The sequence below is a fragment of the Lepisosteus oculatus genome, chromosome 22 (assembly GCF_040954835.1).
Source record: "Lepisosteus oculatus isolate fLepOcu1 chromosome 22, fLepOcu1.hap2, whole genome shotgun sequence".
In the NCBI taxonomy this organism is placed as follows: domain Eukaryota; kingdom Metazoa; phylum Chordata; class Actinopteri; order Semionotiformes; family Lepisosteidae; genus Lepisosteus; species Lepisosteus oculatus.
The window spans coordinates 11853904-11876052 of NC_090717.1; the positions used below are offsets into that span (position 1 = coordinate 11853904).

At 39.4% G+C, this 22149-nt stretch overlaps 1 protein-coding gene across 5 annotated transcripts in view; it reads left to right on the top strand.

Moving 5' to 3' along the window:
- Positions 1 to 22149, top strand: part of ttc28 (tetratricopeptide repeat domain 28) — a 468402-nt gene that overhangs the window by 430550 nt on the left and 15703 nt on the right. For 3 of the 5 annotated variants that reach the window (XM_069182111.1, XM_069182113.1, XM_069182115.1), the window contains 3 exons: positions 9196 to 9339; positions 17969 to 18113; positions 21849 to 22028. In XM_069182111.1, coding sequence (XP_069038212.1) covers positions 9196 to 9339; positions 17969 to 18113; positions 21849 to 22028 — 469 coding nt within the window. The remainder of the gene's footprint in view (positions 1 to 9195; positions 9340 to 17968; positions 18114 to 21848; positions 22029 to 22149) is intronic. The other 2 variants (XM_069182112.1, XM_069182114.1) reach the window with 1 other exon arrangement.

Here is a 22149-nt window from a genome sequence, read left to right on the forward strand (position 1 = left end):
CAGTGAAAACCCTCATTTTCCTCTTCTGTGACTGGAATACATCACTGCTCCAGGACTAATAAACACGGCCATCTCGTGGACCAGCGGGGCTCTGAAAATCAATATCCAACGGGACTGCGTAAACAAACATGGAAAAAATGGAGGTGTCCTAGATGCTGTGCGGAGAAAACACACTGTTGTACAGTATGTTTACATAGTGTTTGTGTAGTGTTAAACAAAGAGTCCTTGATCAAGCGATGCATTATATAGCTATGATAGAGCACAATTCTTTCCGTCAGGCATTAAAGTATGTGCCAAGTTGGTAGTTGGATGAAAGCAGTATTGATTTGTAGATAAAAATGTTTTGAGTCAACAGCTATAAGATACACAATAAAGAGATTAAGGAGGGCTTTGGCTGATCACAACTTTTATACAGTTATACAGCAGCGCAGATTAAGATTTGTCAACGGGGATATGTGCTTTGAAAATCTGTGACGGGCATATTTAGATTTGCAGTCACAAGTGCGTTAGCCGGTCAAATTTGACAGGCAAACAGCTGCAGCCATTCGATTAGGTTCATAAATGCCTTAATAGATTGCAGGATCAGGTCACAGGGGAGCTATTGGAGACAACGGGATTTCAGGTAGGAAATTGTGCAGCTGGAGGCAGGTGCTGGAGTACTCCTGGGGAACAGCTGGCTACAGTAGGTGGACAGACATCAGCAGGAACACCGGTTACCCGGATTTGTATTGAGCATGGGAAGGCACATAGTTAATCCTTGCCGTTCTGTCCAAAACTCCTTATAAAATGTATTTCTCTTACAGCTCAGTTGAATCTTTAAAAATATTTTAAGTATCTCACTCTAAACCGCAGATGTTGGCTTTATTGTGTTCCATAGCACTCTATGTGCTGTTATATTTATAACTTTGGCTGTTCCATGTGACAGAATTGAACCATTTCTATAGATATCCCATTGGGAGGAGAACTTTTGGTTTCTTAGCCAGAAGCAGCACAAGGGACTGGTTTTGTTTTGTGTGATTTAAAACGCAGGCTGTTCAGAGGTGGAAAGACCCCAGTCCTCACTATCTCCTGTGGCTGCAGAAACAAACTCTTAATTGGCAGCAGTGGCAGAGAGCACAAGGCAGAGGAGCAAACACTGAGACAGGAGTGATTTATACAGGCTCTCCCCTGCGCCAGAACTAGCACATCTAGCTCCAAGATCATGACCTGAATAGCCAGGGACTTAACCCTGTCTTTTGCTTTTTTCTATCTCAAACCTTCCTCTGAAATCTTCATGTTCACTGTCTTGATATACACATGACAGCCCTCTAGATTGTAGTGCAAGGGCTCCAATCACCAACCGCTGAGGTAAGAAACCCAGGTTTTGTGTAAACATACTGTATATCTGTTGATCACATATCCAAAACACTGAGTCCTTTAGGACTTGTGAGTTTTCGTAAAAAAAAAATGGAAATCTAATCAGGAAGAGCACTGGCTTTGACACCAGAAATTATTTAGAGAGTTGTGATGTCGTTTTCACCAGGCTTTTATCTCAATTTAGCTCACAAGGTTTAAGACTAATTGCTCAGGTTGCTCACGTGATGACTCCTGCAGTGTGCTCACTCCACATTCCTCTCCCACACGCTGCTCTCTTAATCAGCATATCGCCCAGCTGCTGCATATCCCTGCTTTAAAGGAGCAGGGCCAGGAACGATACATCAGTTACAGTTACAGACCGCTGGATGTACATGTTACTGACCTACTGTGTCTTGGAAGCCGAGACCCTTTCCTAGAGACCTCAGCAATAGTTGAGATGAGAAGTGGAAAATCCTTTTTATAGACAGAATATGTTAATAAAGTATTAATAGAGTGATAAAAGCTGCCATAAGTCAAAAGCCTATAACAGGTCAATTGCATAGTCAGGGCCATACCTCTAACCCCAAATCCTATTTGCAGAAGTTAGTCTTTAAGCTATGAATAATGATTTATAAAACTATTTAGAAATGGATCATAAGACAGTTATTAAATGTAATTCTGCAGCTTCTAAAGTGAAATACGACCATGATTGCAGCTTGGCCTCTCTTGGGAAGCGGTTACATAACAGTCAGTGTGAGATCTTACCAGCTGTTCCATTCCAGCTGCTGGAGGTGAACCCACAGGTCTGAGCAGGTCTGCCAAGAAGAGGCAGTGTCTGTGCTCAGTCACTGGACAAGAGCTGAAGCATGGAACACATTCACCGGCAGCCTTTTCAGTGTTTCCCCTGCAGGACCCAGGGATTTTTATTTTACTGCTCCACTGTTAATTTACATGCTGTGGACATACCTATATTACAAGACTTCAGTGTGTTCTGAGCAGACCTCTCATTAAAACCAAGTGATATGGGAACAGTTACAACACGAGGAAGCCATTTGTCTTGACTAAGTTGTTTGACTGTAGCTTACGTACCTAAAAGGTCTCTTCAATCTGTTCTTGAAAGCATGTCAAGGGGAATCAGCTTCAAGGTGGTCAAGGTGGAGTGTAACAGACATTCACAACCCTCTTGCTAGACAGTAGTTCTAGAGACAAGTCAGCTCCAGTAACAGATTTTAATTTTGTGAGAAAATAAAAAATTGCCATTTTTGTAGGTACTTTTAAGCCATTGTACCACACTGTTTGCTATATAAAGACAGGGAATTGCTTGGCTGTGTGTGCCAAAAGCGATCAAAGCCTCTGACTCCAGTTTAAGTCCTCATCTGTACATTCAGATTCTGATTTGCGACCAGCTTTGTTTTGCCCAGTCTGGTGTTTCTTCAGTCTTTGGCACTGCAGAAACGCTGCATCTGGAGCTGTAAAAGCCAGAAGCACAGAACAGCGTGGCACATCAGAACTGTTTCATCACTTTCTCAGCCTGTAGTGGCCCTCTACTGATCCAGACTCATCTCCCCAGGGCCCACGATGGGCATCTGAGCTGTCATGCACTGACGGCAGCATGCAGACCATCAGCTCACATCACTATATATGTAAATTTGTCAAGAGGGATGTCTGGTTGAAAAACAGGATGCAGACACTATAGAGATCGTCCAAAAATATCATCACGGGGTTAGTAAATGACTCAAATGAACAGATGCTATTGTGCTTCGGCTGTTGTTAGGAATACATTTTGGCACAGTAAGGATACACAGATATTACTTCACAGTAATGGGTGAACTTGTTTTACACATAGAAACAAAAGTCATATGAATGGCTAAAATAAGCTCGTTCACTCAGAGAGCAGTGGGTGGTGTGTGTGCTACAGTAAGCCCAGTTCCACAGGTGTAGAGTAGAGTATTCACTTCCATGACATAATCGTGTCCCTAATTATTATCTGTGACATCACTGCTAGTAACACACCTCTCTGAAATTACTGTAGACCTGAAGTCTCTAGGATTCTCACTTGCAAGCTGCTTCCAACTTTTGGCAGTGGAGAGCCACCTTCTTGGAGAATCAACTAATGAAGTAGCCCTTGCTTGAACCTGTGACATATGGCTTTTTAATGTCAACCAGACTAGGGTCTTGCTCCAGTTCTTGATCTGATGGAAGCATGCTTACTTGGCAAGTCTTCATTTATTGTGATTGACAACAGATAGTCTTCCTGAGATGTACTAAACTGTTCTGTTGGCGCCTTGAAGACAAACACTTAATTCATCCAGAAGCCTGCTGCTCCTAACATCGAGAAGGAAGATTTTATCTCTCTGCCACAGACGATGATGTCATTACCAAGTAATGTGCATGATGGAACAAAATAAATATTGACACAGAAGAAAATCTTTGCTGAGATTTCTGAGAGTGACAGTCTCCACCAGTCTACCAGTGCCTGAGCCATTTAATTTATTCTGCAGTCAGACTGCTCATAGGGAACATGTTTCATGTGTAGATAAAGACACTAATAGTGAGAGCCATTTTCTTTTTTTTCCTTCCTTTGTTAGTGGGCAACTTGCCAAAGCAACTATTGAAAAGCAGATGAGGAAATCCTGCAGAGTGGAAAGAAACACTCTCCCTGTCTGATTGTATATTTATTGTATTTAAATTATCAAAGGGGGGTCATCTATCCTCAGCTTCATATTCACAGAACATATTCACTCCCCCTTGTGACTGAGCTCTTTTCATTTTTAGGAAGATAATTGACTCTTCTCAAAGCTGATCTTCCCATGTAAATTACTCATTAACTGAATGTAATTAGGGCTGAGCGTTGTATGATCGTTAAAAAAAGAAACCTAATAACTTGGCTATAGGATATCTCAAAGAACATGTGTATTGTACGAAAGTGTTATTATCTGAAATGAAGTTGAAAGACTAATGTATTCAGCTTATTCTTAATCTGCAGTCAGTTGAGGAATCTTAAAGTACTTTAAAATGTTGTTGTAGGATTGTGGTAACATCAACAGAGACATCACATTTAAATAAGAAATCAAATCTAACAAATGCAGGTGTGTTTATCTATTTAAAAATGGATAAAAGTCTTAATAAGCAAGCAGATCAGTTAAAGGCATCAGTTAGCACTGGTGATTTAGAGTTCGGTTCGAATAACAACCAGCAAGTGTTGCAAACCACAGGTGTAAAGGACACATGGTGATTAATTAGCATTTATACATTATTGGAATTATCTTATGCCAGAGGTATGCAATGCTCTACCCCTAATTGTTAAGGTTTATTCTTGGTATTATGTATATCTCTCATTTTGTGTATTCAGATACAATTTTCTGTAACTTTGTCTTATTATTAAAACTTATTACAAACTGAAATATTCATTTCTTAGAAATGAGCTTGGCCTCTATCTTTTGGGGGATTTTTCTGATCTGACTTCTTCCCAGATGAATTAGCAAATTTTCTAGAATATTGTAGAGCTTGTGCTGTTCCATGAATCCATCTACTTAATGAAGATGCCAAAATCAGACTTCTAAACAAGCTTTTGCTTTGTGCTGTTCATGTCACTGTGTTCTTTTGCTGTTCTAAATGAATTGCATGTGTGGCAGATTAAATCCATCAGTACAGTCAGGCAGAGGGTATTTTGCTTGAGCAAAGTATTGTGAAAGTTTAAAGTGAGTCTGTGGTGGATTTGAATAATGGGCTGGGTTTGTCACAGAATTTTACTGCCCTGAAATTGCCTTATGAGACACTTGAAATCTGAGAAAATGACAGAAAATGAGGTTTGTGACCAATTACCGAACAAAACACAAATTATAGTCTGGGAAGTCCATTTCAGGCTGCCAGCTGGCCTGGATTAATTGCCTAACACAATAAATCAATCACCACTACGCCATATATGACTATGCAATCACTAAGATTATTCTAGTTATTTGTCGTTAATTGTATATATTTATAAACGTATATACAATTTTCACAGATACATGTTTCCCATCTTGTCTCCTAAAGTGGTCAATACAAATTGATCTTAGTCCCCAGAATGTTTGAATCTCACAGCAAATAGCATGTTATCTTTGATCCATTACCCACTAGTGTTTGCAGCCCAGGATAAAACAAAATAATACATGTTTTGCATTCTTTCTAAGTGTTCAAGGCTGCTGAGGAAATCTTTGAAATATATCACCATAACAGAGAGGGCCTGTAATGTGAAACCTAAAACACGAAGATGCTTTGGCAGTTCAGCCTGCTATTGGTTTGCTACTGATTAAAATTGGAAAAGAAAAAAAATAATTCTGAGAAGCAAAACCATCCAAACTCATTAACAAAGATGACAATATAATTGTTCTTTGAGCTCTTAATTACAGCCTTTTCCTTCTTCTCTTAAGTCAGATTATTAAAGCTTTCTCTGAAATATGGGCATTCTTGAGATGATATTGATTTTTTTTTCATTTTTAATGACAGAGCTTATTCAGAGCTACAGTATGTGATCTTATTAAAATGCCTTTTGGTCAGAGCCTGCTTATATGTTTCATAAGACTTATTATACACACAAAACTCTTTTGAGCCTTCATTTTTTTCTTTTGTGAATGCAGTGCATGCAAAGAAAATATTGTGCTTTAAGAAACATATAAGCATTTAGAAGCAAATAAGTGCTTTAAGAAGCATCTTGAATAAAGTCAGTAATTGCTGTGCCAGCATTCAGCTTAAGAGTTTTGTCAGTACATTGGAGCAGCTTTTAACTCAGTTATTAGTTTGTAATCATTTAAAATCATAATCTTTATTTATTTGATGCTGAACTGAAGGACATTTCAAATCTTACAACCACACAAATGCTCAGTTGCCCTGAAATTGTTTTCTGTATGCTATACAAAAGCTTTCAAAACTAAACTTACAGGTCACTTGGTTTTTGTTATATCAGTCTAACCAATGGTCATTATCAGGTTTTGCTACTCCTACTTTTTTTTTAAGTACAGCCTCTTGCTAATCAATTAATACCGTTTTATAAAAGAATATTAAAAAATGGATTTCATAAATAGGAACTTAACAAGCAATGGCAAAAATGAATATAGCAATTCTGTATTTCCCATGAGTTCCTACATTTAAGATTCAATGGCCCAATTATATTAGAAAGGCTGTTCATTCGGTTTTTCATTATGATCTTTTTAATATAACTGTATATTTACAGATGAACGAATCATCTAGTATAATTACTGTCTTCATTGCTTTGGGTGAGGACGAATGGGGACAGTCCATCTTATTAAATACAAAATTCCAACTGAACATCACACGGTTTTGCACATCTGCTCTAAATGCACATTCATTGTGAAAGGAATGCCAGTCTTTTAGGATCGGATTTAATTTAATATTTTGACATTAGATGAGTAAACTATATGGATCTCCTAGTTACCACATTAAAATAAAAAAATAAAACAATTGTACTTATTTTGTACTGATTGCTGTAATTCCTTTCTGGGTGATCTGGGAGATCAGTTATCTCAGGATTACAGAAAATGCATTTCACAAGACTAACTACAGAATATTTGTTTGTTTTAAAAATCTGTGTTTCTTTGGCCGCTTCATGTTTTCTTTTTGATTATGACTGAAGAATACATAGCTTGGCTCCATCTTATCCAGTTGAGTTACTGGTATTGTGTGGGTTTGCAACTGCTCTATGGAGTGAATACACAAGGGTGCAACAGCGCAGAGCATGCAGAGTTATCTGTTATTTCTCACAAGACTGGAGAGTGTTACTGTGCAGAGTGAACACACGTGCTCCAGACTGTAACTGTGTAGAGTGAACACACATGCTCCAGAGTGTTACTGTGCAGAGTGAACACACACACTCCAGAGTGTTACTGTGCATAGTGAACACACAGACTCCAGAGTGTTACTGTACAGAGTGAACACACAGACTCGAGAGAGTTACTGTGCGGAGTGAACACACAGACTCCAGAGTGTTACTGTGCAGAGTGAACACACAGACTCCAGAGTGTTACTGTCCAGAGTGAACATACCAGGCTTTGGTGTCATGCCTCTCCACTCTTCAGTGTCCGTTTACAGAAACTGCAGTAAAATGTAAATGACAGAGCACAACAGTCTTCCCCTGGGCACGCAGTCAGGGAGCCATAGCACTGGAGAGATTCACAGGCCATTGGGAACAGATGCTGAGAGGATATGCTTGATGAGCAAATAAGCTCAGCCATCTCTCTGTAAGGAGCTGTTTCATGTGTTGTATGGAGACTGGAGCTGGTACCAGAAGTCACACACTTCTGGCTCTACTGTTTAATTATTTGGACTTTTTCTTTTACATTTTTTGCTTTATATTGGTAAATTGATTTCTCTTTCATTATATTTTTGGTAGTTTTTGCTTCATAAAGATAATTTCTTTAAACTCAGTATGGGTCTTAATATATAGCTAGTACTGTATATTTTGATAGCTAGTTTGTTTTGAAAGCATGATAATGTCTATAAACCAGCAGTTTAAGCAATTAGCAAGTGTCAAAGTCATTTAAACAAAAACAATTTCGTTCAAAAAGTTTAGTTTTGGGGGCTCCTGAGTTACTCATCCAGCTAAAGTGGTTGCTTTATTGCAGACTGAACTATGTGATATCAGCAGTTTGTGCCTGGTAATGTTACTAGCCGACTGTGACTGAGATTCCCCCTTGGTGGCATACAGTTGGCTGAGCACCACTAGAGTTAAAATGGCTAGGGTTGTCCTCATTCTCAGCAGCTCAGTGATCCTTGCAGTGCTAATCGTCCTCGTACAGGGATGTGTTTCCTGTAACGTGTCAAAAGACAAGTGGCTCAAGGGTGAGCAGGTTGGAGGGGTGCCAGCATTTGGATTTCCACACTCTCCCCTTTGTGTGGTCATGAGGATCGAAGCTGTGAGCTGAAATGGGAAAATGCACACAACTGGCATTTCTGGCAAAACCTTGTTGGCAGTGCAGAGAAAAATGGAAGGTGTTTTGCTTTTGTGATTGGTATTACAATATATGGTATTTTTTCAATCACAAATATGTAAACATGCAAACATTTCTAATCATAGTTATCTCTATTGTTTGGTTTTGAAAACTTATGTAGAGGATATTGTGTCACTATACTATGGTAAGATTTAATGATTACATAGCAAAGCACAGGATGTTGAAGTATGTCAGCTGTTTAGCATGGTTGTGTAGAAGAGTATGATTATTTGAAATTGACATCTATGGTATGATAAGACCTGTAAACGGGGAGAAGTGGTACTTCGGTACTGTTTAGGAGATACTGTAAAATGACATTTACTAGTACGCTAAGACTGTGAGTTAGCAGTGGGCTATCACCATGCTACACTGTAGCTTCATCAACAACTGCAGCAATAACAGACATCATATGCAGACAGGATTTCAAATCCTTTTCTGAATGTTGTTCAGAAAAGTTTAAGATTGTATTCACCCCTATTTGTCAAGGTGAGACCTGCTTGTCCATTTACCATTCAGTCTAGCTTTACCAACTCAGTCAAACGCAAAACAACATGGTTGAGAAGAACAGGAACTTGTAAGTTTGATTTGCAGAAGCATTTGAAACCAAGTTTGTTGTTTTAGGAATTAAGCTTGTTATTTGCATTCAGAAATAATCTGGGAAACCCATACTCTGGCTAAAAGCATTTCCATGTTGTGTGGTCTTAAGTAACGGATTCTGACAAGCATATCATCTTTACCTCCTCTGCTTTGGGAAGAGAAGACTGCTGTTTTGGTGATATGCAGTAATGTGCTACAAGTTGGTCGCTGAACATATGCATTTGTGCAGCACAGTGCTGCTTCTGGCTGATGGCTCATGATGGTTCCCTGTCTTCAGCAGGGCCTGTTCCAGCAGTGAAACAGAGAGCGAAGCCGGTGACCTCCTGGACCAGCAGTTTGAGGAGCTCAACAACAAGCTCAACTCTGTCACCGACCCCACCGGCTTCCTGCGCATGGTTAGCAGGAACAACCTCTTCAACAGGTAAAAGATGTGCCTGTTAAGTAGCTACAACTGTGATTGTGCTTATAAGTGTTCTCACCTCAGCGGCTCTGGCCAAGGTGAGAAATCTCTTTAAAGTCCTTTGATTAGATGTAGCACAATGTGTGACCATTTTGCTGTTTTCTGCGGGTGGGAGGCTGTAACCTGTTTTATAACAAAGCCATATATTCAGGCTATCTACTATTTGATTGGTGAAATGAAGGCAGGATTGGAGCCCCAATGAAGTGATTGCAGTATGAGAGCATTGACACGGAGTCAAATCAAATCAACTTGCCTAACCACTCCATTACACGCCTTTAACCTTAAGCAAGGGGTCCGCAGATCGAGACAATTAGAGATGTGGTGAACGTGTTTAGTCTGACGGCTCAAACCTTCATCAAGGAGCTCCCAGTTGCATTTCTAATCACTATTGATCTCACTCTAATTTCTCATTACTGCTCAGGCTGGTACCTTAGCCGAGCCCTCTGAGTGTTTACAGTTCTTGATGGGAAACCCAATCAGTGGCATTATTTCTCCTCTCCATTAATGGGAGAGGCACACTTCAGGGCTTCGGCAAAGAGCATTACAGCTCCGGCTTGGGAAAACAATGTAATTGCGTAGTTATCCAGTAGGCTGCAAACGGGAATATTAGGGAGTCCACCACAGATCATTATGCTCAGAGTTTAAGGTAAAAAGCAATAAACTATTACTATTTTCTATGGCTAATAATACAATCGTATGTAATGGTATGTTATAAACTCTCTCTATAGATGAAATTGCAATAAATCACAAAGTAAAGCAAACATAGAGCTTGATATATTTATAGGGCATTCATAGTATATAAGATAGGGATAACAATTCACCAACACCAAGCAGGCAGCATAATAGAAAATTCATAAAAGGTACTTGTGATGTGATTTTCTGTAGTGATCAGTGCAGGAATGCAATACGAGTGATGAGTTTGTAATTTTTGTAATGCAGAGTAACAGTTGGAACTGGATGGAACTGGCACCCCATCCAGGGTGTATCCTGCCTTGTGCCTGTTGCTGGTTGGGATGGACATCCCTCATGCCCCCCTTGTCCCTCGTGATCCTGTATTAGATAAAGTGGTTAGAAAATGGATGGGTGTTAGCAGTTGGAGGTATAGGTGTAGCGGACAGTGTTCATGTCTATAGGCACAGTCTGGACAGTCCATTTCCGAGAAGATGTTCAGTGCTGGTACAGTTGTGATATTCACAGGTAGAAAGTGCCGCCAGAGGGGAATGCATTAGCACAACTCATATAGACACGTACTGCACCTGCAGTAACTATACAAGAAAATGAACTTACTGCATTTTGCAGGGGTATGTTCTTATGAGTGGGCAGAAAAAATTATAGGAAATTAAAAAAAATATATATGGAAATTATAACCCCAGTAAAACATCACTTAAAAAAGCTGCCACAAACAGAATTTCTGAACACCAAGAAGCAATTATGCAAAGGAACTGCTCTATGTATTTTGAGCATTACTCACATTTGTTCTGAAGATCTTCAGAAATGAGCATGATGAAAGTGTGGGTGAACTGATTTAATGAAGCATATGTTAACCGAACTTGGACATTTCTCACTTGTCTAGAGTAGGATCCGGGAATATAACACTTAGGTACAGCAGCATTTATTAGAACTTCTTAAAGTCATGTAAAAATTGGTTTCCAAAAAGTAATTGGAACATTAGCTTTTTGAAAGAAGTAGATTTTCATTAGCTTAGTCATATGTAAATGTGCTGATTAATTTGGTTAAAAAAAAACTGTATGAAAACCCTTATCAGCAAAGTCTGATTGAATACAGACTGCCTCAGTGGCATTTCCCCAAACTCTGCCTCACTAATTCCATGCTTTGATGAGAGGGTAATTCAGAATGTAATTGAGTCTGGATGCTCATTAAGGTCTTTTAATTCTGCTACATAGCTATCACTAATACCCCTTTCATGGAAATTCCATTTGTGTACAACATAAGAGGCCTGTATTAAAGATCAGCTGGTGATTAGTACAGAACTGTTAAAAACTTACCATTGCTATTATCCAATCATCAGGCGTCACATTTATAAGCAAGAAACAAGTATTAGCTCACACAACCTCCCTTTATTATTTCCTTTGTGTCTTTGTCACTGACCTTTCCTCTACACCCATTTTCCTGCTTTACACTTCAGATGCGACAGACCAAATAAATACAAAAATGAGCTGTCCTTGCAATTCTATTACAATAACTATATGAAGACTCACACAATTTACTGTACCCAGTGAAAAAATTGCTGAACCAATGACATTAGCATGATCCGACAAAATCCTCATAATATTGCCCACTCAAGACCATGACCGTGGATCCTTTGACCACAAAGCTGAGTGTCTCCATGGCCATTGGCTTGTGAGGGGCAATCCGGATGAGTCCTGTGTTCAGGTGAGACGTGCTTACCTCATGCACTATAGTAGGAATTTGATCATGTTTCCAATCGCTGAAACTCCAATCATTAATTCCTGTTATTGCATTAATCTGCAAGCAAGCGACACACAAAACAGCACAACGCTGCTCCAGAAACAAGTCACTTGTTACTGCGGAGTCAGTACACACTGAAATCCTGGACTGCAGGACCTGCCATCTTCCCCTACTGATTTTGTGGATACTTTTGTCCAGGGTGTTGTTTTTTTCACAGACAGCTGTTGGGATTGTATTAAAATAGGGTTTCTCAGTTGGTGTTTTATTTAAAATCGCTTCTGCCCCATCAATTCCAGGTTTTATACTTTTTAGCTCCACGTTGGTACAGTCTGGTGTCTTAGTCTGATAGTTTTCCAGGCTGTAAAACGTCACATTGGTTCCAGGTGAGATTGACTTGATTTGAAAGAAAACCATGTGACCAGGTGAACTGAGAAATGGAGATCTGTCATCAGATTTGTACAATCACTGTATATTTTTATGTAATCATTTAATTTAATAAAAATATAAAAAAACTGACAAAACTGGTGGCCCCAGGATGCAGCTCAGGAAGCTGTAGCGAGCTGGGCTGTCAGCTGCTCGCAGTGGCTTACGGGCGAGAGGTGCCAATCAGTGGGTCAGAGCTGTCCCTGCTGTGTGGCTGTGCAGAGCTTATGGTGTCGAGAGCAGTTGGCTGCAAGAGGTTTGTGTTCCTCCTTCCTAGCTCCTCAGGCTCCTTGTACAGTGCAGGGACATTGGTAAGCCCAGATAAACACGTGCTTACAAACATCCCCTGGCCTACCTGACCCCTCGGGTGCCGTAGTGTTTCTCTTGCAATCCTCTCTGTTCAGTTTGGAACAGGTGTTCCTGCTTTGTGCCCAGTTTAATTTCGGGCCTGGTAAATCATATTTTCATCCAGTAAATAACTTTTTGAATCCCAGGTCACAGGACAGCCTGCTTCACATGATCTCTGTATCTTTCGGCATTGGCTTCTTTTTTAAAAATAAAAGAAGGAATTGTTTTTGTTTGCAAGATTCTGCTTCCATCAAGCACACATTCCTGGACACACCACTCCTGACCTGACTGCTTCCCCTGAAGAATGCTTTTGTCCTTCTTATTCTTTGCCCATCAGGCTGACTAATGTCTGTCTGCTTTGCCAAGAAGGCCTGAGCCAAGGCCTGGGACTGCCTTGTGGAGGTGACTGCTGGCTGTGAGAAGCTTTTTCTCATCTCTTCCTCGCCAGTGTGCAAAAAGTGACGAGAATCAGGATGGACAGATTTCTAACCCCACTGGATGAAATGCAAAGCATATAGCATTCTTCCTACGACCAAACTACCATATCAATCTTATTTCAAAACAAGATCTTAGTGGTTCAACTTTCAACAACGTTCAACATCATTTTCTAAAGGCAGTTTTTGATAGACTACAACAATGTGACAGCAAAATGCCAACTTGCAGAGTTTAGCACACTATGACACAGTGTTCTGACATGTTGGGTTGTCTGACAATCCCTAACCAAAACTCCCAAATTAAAAACCGAGTCTGACAGCTCTTTAAGGAATGGGCTGTGAATCAGGCCAGATGTTGGAATACAGTTGCTGCCTTTTGTTGAGATTGTAAGCAATGGGTCACTAAGAAAAAATGATAAAAAATAACCAATTTCAACACTGTCCACTAGGGAGCTTTCTAAATATCCTTGTTTTTCAATTCTAATATGTAAACAGATGACCAGATGTGACCTGAGTATAAATTATTTGGGGGGGGTGTTTTTTTTCTTTGACCACCAGAAAATCACAAATAGTTCAAGCTTATATTCATTTAACTTGAACAGCTGTCTAAGGAAGACTCCCAGAAGACTTCATTAACATGTCCCACAATTTACAGAACACCAGTTGCAGTGTTCTTTGAATCTCCCTTGCCTCTAGACAATTTCAACTGTCAGACCTCTCTTCAGTACCTAAGTTATACTTTCCTGCCACCTAGTGCTGGTTATTATGTTTCACTTGTAAATGCTGCTCCAGTTGAACATGGGAAGAGTAAAAGACAAGTGAAAGTTTCTTGGATGAAAAGCAGCTCCATACCATTTGGAGGTGAGCTAAGTAGACTTTCATTCTTGTAATAAAACAGAACATTGTGTAATGTGACTGTGTTCTGGTAGTTTATTGCATATTTGATCAGTTTTCACTTTATCTGAAATTTTACTGTTTGTTCTGTATAGATCTGCACAGCTTTTACAACAGTTATGGGTGGGTAAAAGTCTGCCTATGACATGAACAGGAAGCTCAGAACCTGGTGACAATAAAACTGTTGTGAAAAGCACTTTATACTGCAGCTAAAGCTTTTTTACAGATGTACAATGTATTGAATAAAACATTTAAGCCCCTCCCATAGTCCTGGGAGCTGCCACGTGGCTCCGCCATAGCTCCCAGACATTGACAGCTCCAGCCTGGGTCAAGTCTCTGGGCTGCTGGGACCTGGAGTCACCAAGCAGTGGTGCACATCTGGCATGGTGCATGCTGGGGCGTGTCAGCCCCCGGAGGTCAGGATCTTCTAGTTTTGGTGAAACAGCAAATCCTGTGACTTTGTAGGTGCCTTCAAACAGGGTATGGAACTAAAGAAATAACATTGTTACAATCGAGAATAGGGCCTTCAGCCCATCCTAAATACCTACATGATGAAATAATATAATTAGAGTGTTTATTAAAAGTTGGCTTCATTAAACAGCTGGTTTCTTTCACAAGAATCCCATATACCTTTAAGGAAAGAAGTAGATGTAAATCTCATAGCCTCATTAGAGCATTTTATTTCTTACTTTTTTGCGTGACTAGGAGTCTTTTGGCTCTGTCTTCTTTGAACTTTAGGGCAGCATTGTTCTTTCTGAACATGCATCCAAAACTGGTCAACAAGTATTTTAAACATGGGTTTCCATGTACCTTTTATGATCTTCACTTTACTTTTCAAAAAAGGTTTTGTAGGTTCCTCGCATTATCAAGATAAGTTCAGCATGCCTAATGTCTTTTCATAAATAATCTTTTTCTCTGAATTTGTGTAAGAAACGAGGATTTTGAACTCGAAATACTCAGTTATTTTTCAAAAACTAGTTTTTAAACTTTCTTGGACCAATTTCCAGTTAACATTGCTATGGTGCATATGTAAGAGACAGGACTTACTTTAAGTCACTGAGCTGGATCCAGGCAGGACTGTGGCTCCAGACACCAGAGACTCAGCTGCTGTGCTCTCTCAGAGTTTGTGCATGTGGGAGAAGTGAAAACACCCACTTGTATTGGAAGATTGAACCTGGAAGGTTTCTCCCCGAGCCTCCATGTGCACTGATGTACAGTTTGGGCAGGGCGCATGAAAGGAGTGCAGGCCTCTTATTATAGTCCCACAAGAGGCTTACGGGCCAAGTTTTATGAACCGTAAACAGAGCAGCCTTAGGCTTCTATGCACTCATTAAAGAGGAACGATTTAAACACAGAACACATTGGCTGTGTTTTCTTACCTCTTGCAACTTTATGCATTAAGATACTATGTGTGTGTTAGTGACTGCTGCTTAAAATATTCCAGAAGCATGTGCACACGTGGACAGCAGATTATGTAAGGGAATAAATTGTATTTTCTATTAGTGTAGACAATAACATAGCTTGATACCCCTGGAAACAAATGGATTGGTTCACAATTGATCAATACCAGAGTAAGAAAGATGGGGCAAATGATGTCCTCTAATTAGTGATTTCTATTCCTAAATTCCTTTCACTAGCTGTTCACTGAAAAACCTAACCTAAACACTTTTGAACAAATTGTACTGTGCTGTTTTCACTTTTTAAAAAAATTAGTTATACTGTTTAGCTGTTCACACAGTCTAATCTTTGGCAGGAATAATGGACAGTCAGAAAAAAGGCAATACTTAATTTACAAATCAACCCCTTTAGTTTAGGAGAATTTTAAAAACTCTGTCCTGTCTAAGAGTGTCCAAGTGATTACAAGATCCATAAAGGATTGGAAGATCCAACCACATTCTACAGGATGAACAATATTACAAGCAACTGGGAGGGTGCACATCTACAAGACGCTACCCAACCATGCTGTTGAAACAGATTGTCCTGTACCTTTCCAGACTGCTAGTAAGCAAGCAAGGAAGATGTACAGTACCTAAGGGCTCATTCTTAACCTTTCTTCCTCTTTGCTAGTGATCTTACAGAAGGTACCACCTCATGTGTGAGCCTCTAAGGGTTCATTGTGTAATTTATTTGATTGAAACAGTACCAGTGGCAACTGTGCCTTGCTTTTTCTGATTTACAATACATGAATAACAATCTCTGTTTAACATTTAAGAGTTTCTGTGAGTCTTATCCATTTCTCAAACAAGCTGGTAGTGACAACAACTATTTGTACAACATGGCATTCAGAATTTACTGTGATGAACTCTTTCCTTTGCTTAAATTGTTTGAATTGAGAAATGTGAACTGAAACAAGCATGCAACATGTCTCTGAGAGGGTGATTGCAGTGTAGTGTATTCATTAACACCTCATACCTACCATTCAGGAAAGGACTAAATTAGGTGTCACTGAAGTTGGGAACAGATACTGATATTTTTCTGAAAGTGTAATGTGGTGTCCTCCAGCAATTAATGCAGTATTAGAGCAGAACAGCATGTCATTCAGCCCTACATCATTGTATGCTACAGTTTGGAATGAATTTCTCCTGTCCGACACGCGGCAGTGCAGTCATATCACAGCTGCTATATTTGCAGCTCTGAAATGCTAAAGTTCAAGCTTTGTCTCTCTGTTCTCGGCTACAGCCAGAGGGGGCTTCAGGCAGAACAGAATATTTCATTGTGGTCTTTTAGTCAGACTCTGTTCTTCACCAAACCAGACCTGTGACATTGAAAGTCAGTAGTGTATTTTCAAGCTGCAACTTTAGGTTTATGATTGTGAAACATACAGACATGACCTCAAACTCCTTATTAGGCTACTAAGAAAAAAACATGATATTCTTATTGCTTGTTTGTGGCATAGGAATTACAACAATGAAGTGCTTGAAACCACTGTTATTGCAATCCTGAGTATGAGTTGTCTTGGGCGCTGCTCTTGGGTTTGGGGCTCTGATGCACTGTTGTGGAAAGTTCTCTGTGTGCCCTCGCTGAATGCAGTCAGCAAAGGCAGGCAAGAGCTGCAGAAGAAAAATGCCTCTGGACATAATTAGCTGAATTAGTCAAATAGAACGGTGTTGCGCCAAGGTAAATCAATTCTGCTGGCTCGTGAACTCCAGCAAAAAGTGCTTCAGTGCGAATGACTTAATTAGAACATGTCTTTTTAGGAACGTGAGCCCCAGGCAAGCTCTTATAAACTGAGGTGTCTTTTTACACTCTAGTATCTGTCATCACAGGGGACATCTTTGTATGCTTAAATTTTTTCACAAGACATTGTAATCTGTTAAATGTGAGAACATAAAACACAAAAAAATGATAGCTTAATCATAGAACCAGTTGCATCTAGGTATGATACAAGCTGTGAATGCTCAGTATTTATGCGCAATATGTTCAAATCTCTACAAACCTTACCACCAATTCATTGGAGATTGCAGTGTTTTGTGTTTTTTCACAGTTTTTTCATGAATTCAGTATAAGTCTGAAAATGTTCTATTGTAAATTTAGAATAGAATTCAGCGAATTCCCACATGAGATTCATAGTGGATTACTTGTATAGATGTAGAAATAGACACAAGCATGTTTAAGAGATCACAGCTTCTCCTGTTGGACAAAACGGTACTTTCTATGTCACCATAACAGCTAAGTATCTTGTATCACTACAGTCCTTTATCGGTTAATCAGACTGACAGATACAAATGGTGCACAACTGCTTAGAAATTATTTTATTTAAATTAATAGGTTGACATTGATCACATTGACTCTAGCCTAATGATAACTCCATGCTTGGGGAGGTGTGTTTAGTCCAGAAATGTTGCCTCACATTATGTTTGCAGGCTATTTACAAAGACGGTGAGAAACATGCTCCAAACATACATATACATATCACCCCGTGCATTTTCAGCAGACTGAGTACCATGGCTCTTGCCTGTCCCCCTCTTTCACTTTATTTTTCGCTGTGTGTGCTGGTTTTGTTGAGTCAGTTGTGTTGCACTCCCTGAAATCAGCAATGGGCTCATCCGTTCTTTGTGCAGGAGCTGTCAGAGCATGACCAGCCTCTTCAGCAACACCATGTCTCCAACCAAGGAGGGGACCTCTTCCCTGCCTCGCAGAGCCAGCTCCTTGGGCAAGCCCCCCCTCCGAGCCCTGTACGACCTCCTCATCGCGCCCATGGAGGGGGTAAGTCCACAGAGTGGTTCACAAATTATAGATGCGATCACTCGGCGTGGCTCAAGAAAATCCTTATGGCAAATTAATTGGTGAAATCTCTTTCTTCCAGGGAAATCTTAGCAAGGGAAAAGAATAGTCATCCCACGAATAGCAGTATTCTAGTCCTGCTGTATGAAGGTTTACTGCTGCTGAAGCATGATGACTAATATGTTTGTGTATTCTCTGTCTGCCATACAGATGTGGTATATTTGCGTCTTTGAACAGGAGCTTTTATTCTATGCATGTGATTTACATTAGAGGCAAGATTAGCATATGTAGGAATTCAACACAGACAATTTCCTTATTTGTTCTCTTAAGGTCCTTAATCCTTTGTTTTGGGTCCCCGAGAAACGCCCTTACCTCAAAAACAGTATATGAATGCAAGACTATATTTCCTTCACCTTTGATTGGGAATTTACAGACTCATAATTTTATAAAACAATGTAAATGTGTCTTTTATAATAACAAGAAAGCTGAAGTTTAGAAATCTGAAATTGTATCTAAAGATATCAGAAACTAATTTCCAGTTTGGCCTCCAGGCATTTCTGCATTTTATCTGCTATAGTTTAGAAAAAGAATATTTGAGTAAGATTGACTCCCAGCTTACCAGCACATTAACATTGAAACTGCGCTGGAAAGCCAGGGTAGCTTTCTTGTTGGCTTTAGCAATTATCTTCCCAGCAGCCTATAATAAGAGAATTAAGAAGAAATTAATTTCACATTAGGGAGAACTTGGTTCCCGGGTGTATGATAAACAGCACAATGGCCCCTCACAGTGATGCATGTCTGCAAGACAAGTCATGTCAGTTAAAGCTTGTTGTTTGATCCACAGAAAAAACACCAGAAAGAATCAACCTAGTTATTGTGTGTAAAGCACCACTTTTGTTTTGTTTTACTGCAAAATGTGTTTCACTTTTTCTCTGTTTTTTCGTATTGAGATTGGTTGGAATATTTTAGATTTGCAGTAAACATTTTTTCTCTCACTACAAAAAGTATTCCACTCCTTCAAATACTGAATAAACTCAGAATTCAGAATACATTTGCACTTTCACCCTTTCAACTTCAGTAGAAAGAGTGTCGAAATTTTCCACTTGTTCAGTCGTCAGTGTAGTGTGAATGTCCAGATGGTCTAAGGCCCTGTGTAGCGGTTGTCCTTATTTAGTTAATCCATGTGTTTGTCATTTTATCACAGATATACCATAGATGCAAATGTCATTGCATAGGCAATGAGACTCCATTAAAGTGTCTGTTCACAACAACCCCAGGAGACCAGGAAACGTCTTGAAGCTCTTTTTCGTAATCATGTTCTTTAGTAATCATTATAGTTCTGTAGGACAATGGTTACTAGGTTCAGTTTTTTAGTCCCCATTTTTTATGGATTGGTATTCTCAAACTGTGGGTACTGTGCTGATTCAAAGTAAGAACTGACATACCCCAACTGATCAGAAGGCATGATCTGAAAAATACCATCAGAACTTGGTTATTTTCTGTTTTCTAGCTGCCCTAGACCATGCTGAAGCTCAGTAAATTATTATAATTACCAAATATTGTCAGAGCTTGTAGCATGTTTACTATATTTGTATCGTCTTATATTATTAATCCTATATCATCATGTGAAGAATGTATTCCTGCTGTTACAGGTCTTGAACTGTTTTAGTACTGAAAAAATCCCTTATGTTTAATGTCTTTCTTCAGCTGTATCTAAAGCTCAATACATTATTTTTCAGTCTTTTTATACAGTCTGTAGAGTGCTGTATTATTTTGGATTTGTTTTCTTAATAATTGCTTTAAACCAGTTATTCCCAGTTCTTGGACTTCATTGTTTTTAGGATTAATTCAACTGGAGGATTTAATAAAATGTTCTTACAGTAAAACCATCATTCATCTATTCCCTCTGAATCTTTTTGTTCCAGTTCACTGTTTGTAAGCTCTGCCTCATTCCTTCATAGTCTTCCTTTCTAAAATTAGAAGCCCTAATTCACATATTGAAAATGTACATCAAATGATACTAGGTTATGATCATTGTCAGTGTCAGTTTTTGTATTCATCATCACAGTATCCCAAATTTAAACATCAGTAAATCTTTAATAAATACTCTCTCCAGAGACAGCGGTGGTGTGAAATGATGTAAAGATATTTTTTACAGTTTGGCCTAAATTTCGTATATAGAACTTAAAATAGAAGAGCAGTCATCCAAATGTTTTTTAAAAGAAAATAATTTGTGACAGTTTACTGGTGGTAAAAGGACTGAAAAAAACAGAATCATTTTTTACTGTATGTAGTGTCTCCTAGTGGAACAAAATATTACTGCAAGTACAGCTTCACTTCACTTAAATTGAAAGACAAAGATAAATTGCAGCAGTTCTTTATTTAACCAGATATACTGTAGAGCCTTGCAATAATTATTCACCCACTTCTAATGATATCCCATTTTATTTAATTAAAATTATGTATGCCTGTATCTGAAGTGAATATTTTAAATTAATGTTAAAACTTTATGGTTGAAAGAAGTTAGATGTGAACTAAAACTTAAAAGAAAGCTTAATGTAAAATGTTGAATTTAAATATTTTCACTCCTTTCTGTGAAAAACCTAAATTAGTTCATGTGCAGAAAACTATTTTTCAAATGATTAATTGAATGTGACTGTGTGTGTACAATAATAGTGGTTCACGTGATTTTAGTTTAAACACACCTGTATCTATAAAAACACCCAGTCAGGTAGTGAATTTCAAGCAACAATTCAGCCACGAGGCTCAAAGAACTTTCAGACAACACAGAGATAGTTTTGGAAAGGTACAGATCAGGAGAAGGATATTAAAAAAAATCAAAGATGCTCAAGATCTCATTGAATATGAAGAAACTGAGCATTAAGAAATGGAAGTTATATTGTACCACTCAGTAGACCCCAAACTGAACAGCTGAGCAAGCACAGAAATTGGTTAGAGATGTCAGCATGAGACCAGCAGGGACTTAGACAGAACTACAGTAGTCAAAGGTGAGATGAGAGAAAATGTTTGTGAGTCACCAATGCCCCAGTCACTCCATAAAGGGGAAACCAGCCATTTCTGCTTCATTAAAGAAGCAAATCATTTTAGATTCTGAATGGAGTTTGCAACACAGCATAGTGGAACTTTTTGGTCTAATTGCAAAGCTATATGTCTGGCAGAAACCCAACATAGTGCCCTTCGATGGCATCCTGCCCAGGTTGTATCCTGCCTTGCGAGCGTTGCTTGCCAGGATAGGCTCTGTCTCCTCTCTGACCCTGTATGGGATAAAGAAGTTAGATAGAAAACATGGATGGATGTAAAGATGTGAATGGGCCTGGTAGTCTTTCATCTCTGATGTGTTGAAATAGGAACTGCTGAGAACTGAAGTACTGAAAATTGGCCACAAGGGGGATCTCTTAGATTTGCTATGTGTTCCGTATGTGGTTGCAAACTTATTTTAAAATCCTTAATAAAAGCTTACAAAACTAAACTAAAACTAAACAAAAATACTGTGCTTGATTATTGATAGAAAAAAAAAACATGTCAAAAAGCTGGTATTTGTCCGTAAAGCATGCATCTGTCCTCTGCCTGACAATAAAGCCTGCTGACTTGATCTTCATGTCTCCCAAGCAGGTGTGAGGTTTATTAAAGGATATTAATAAGCCTGACTGTTCCTCTGTGTGTGGCTGACTGCTGTGTGTTGTTTTGTGCGTACAGGGATTGATGCACTCCAGTGGGCCGGTGGGCCGCCACAGACAGCTGATCCTGGTGCTGGAGGGGGAGCTGTATCTCATCCCCTTCGCCCTGCTGAAGGGCAGCTCCTCCAACGAGTATCTGTACGAGCGCTTCAGCCTCATCGCTGTCCCCTCTATCCAGGGCCTCAACCCTGCCGCCAAGGTAGGCCTGCGCCGGGAGACCCTTGAGATTTCCCTGCTTCCGGTTCTCATTTGGTTCTCAGTATTCCAGATTCCAGTTTTCTTTCCTTTACCCTTGAGGGTAAATCTTTTTGGGATTTAAA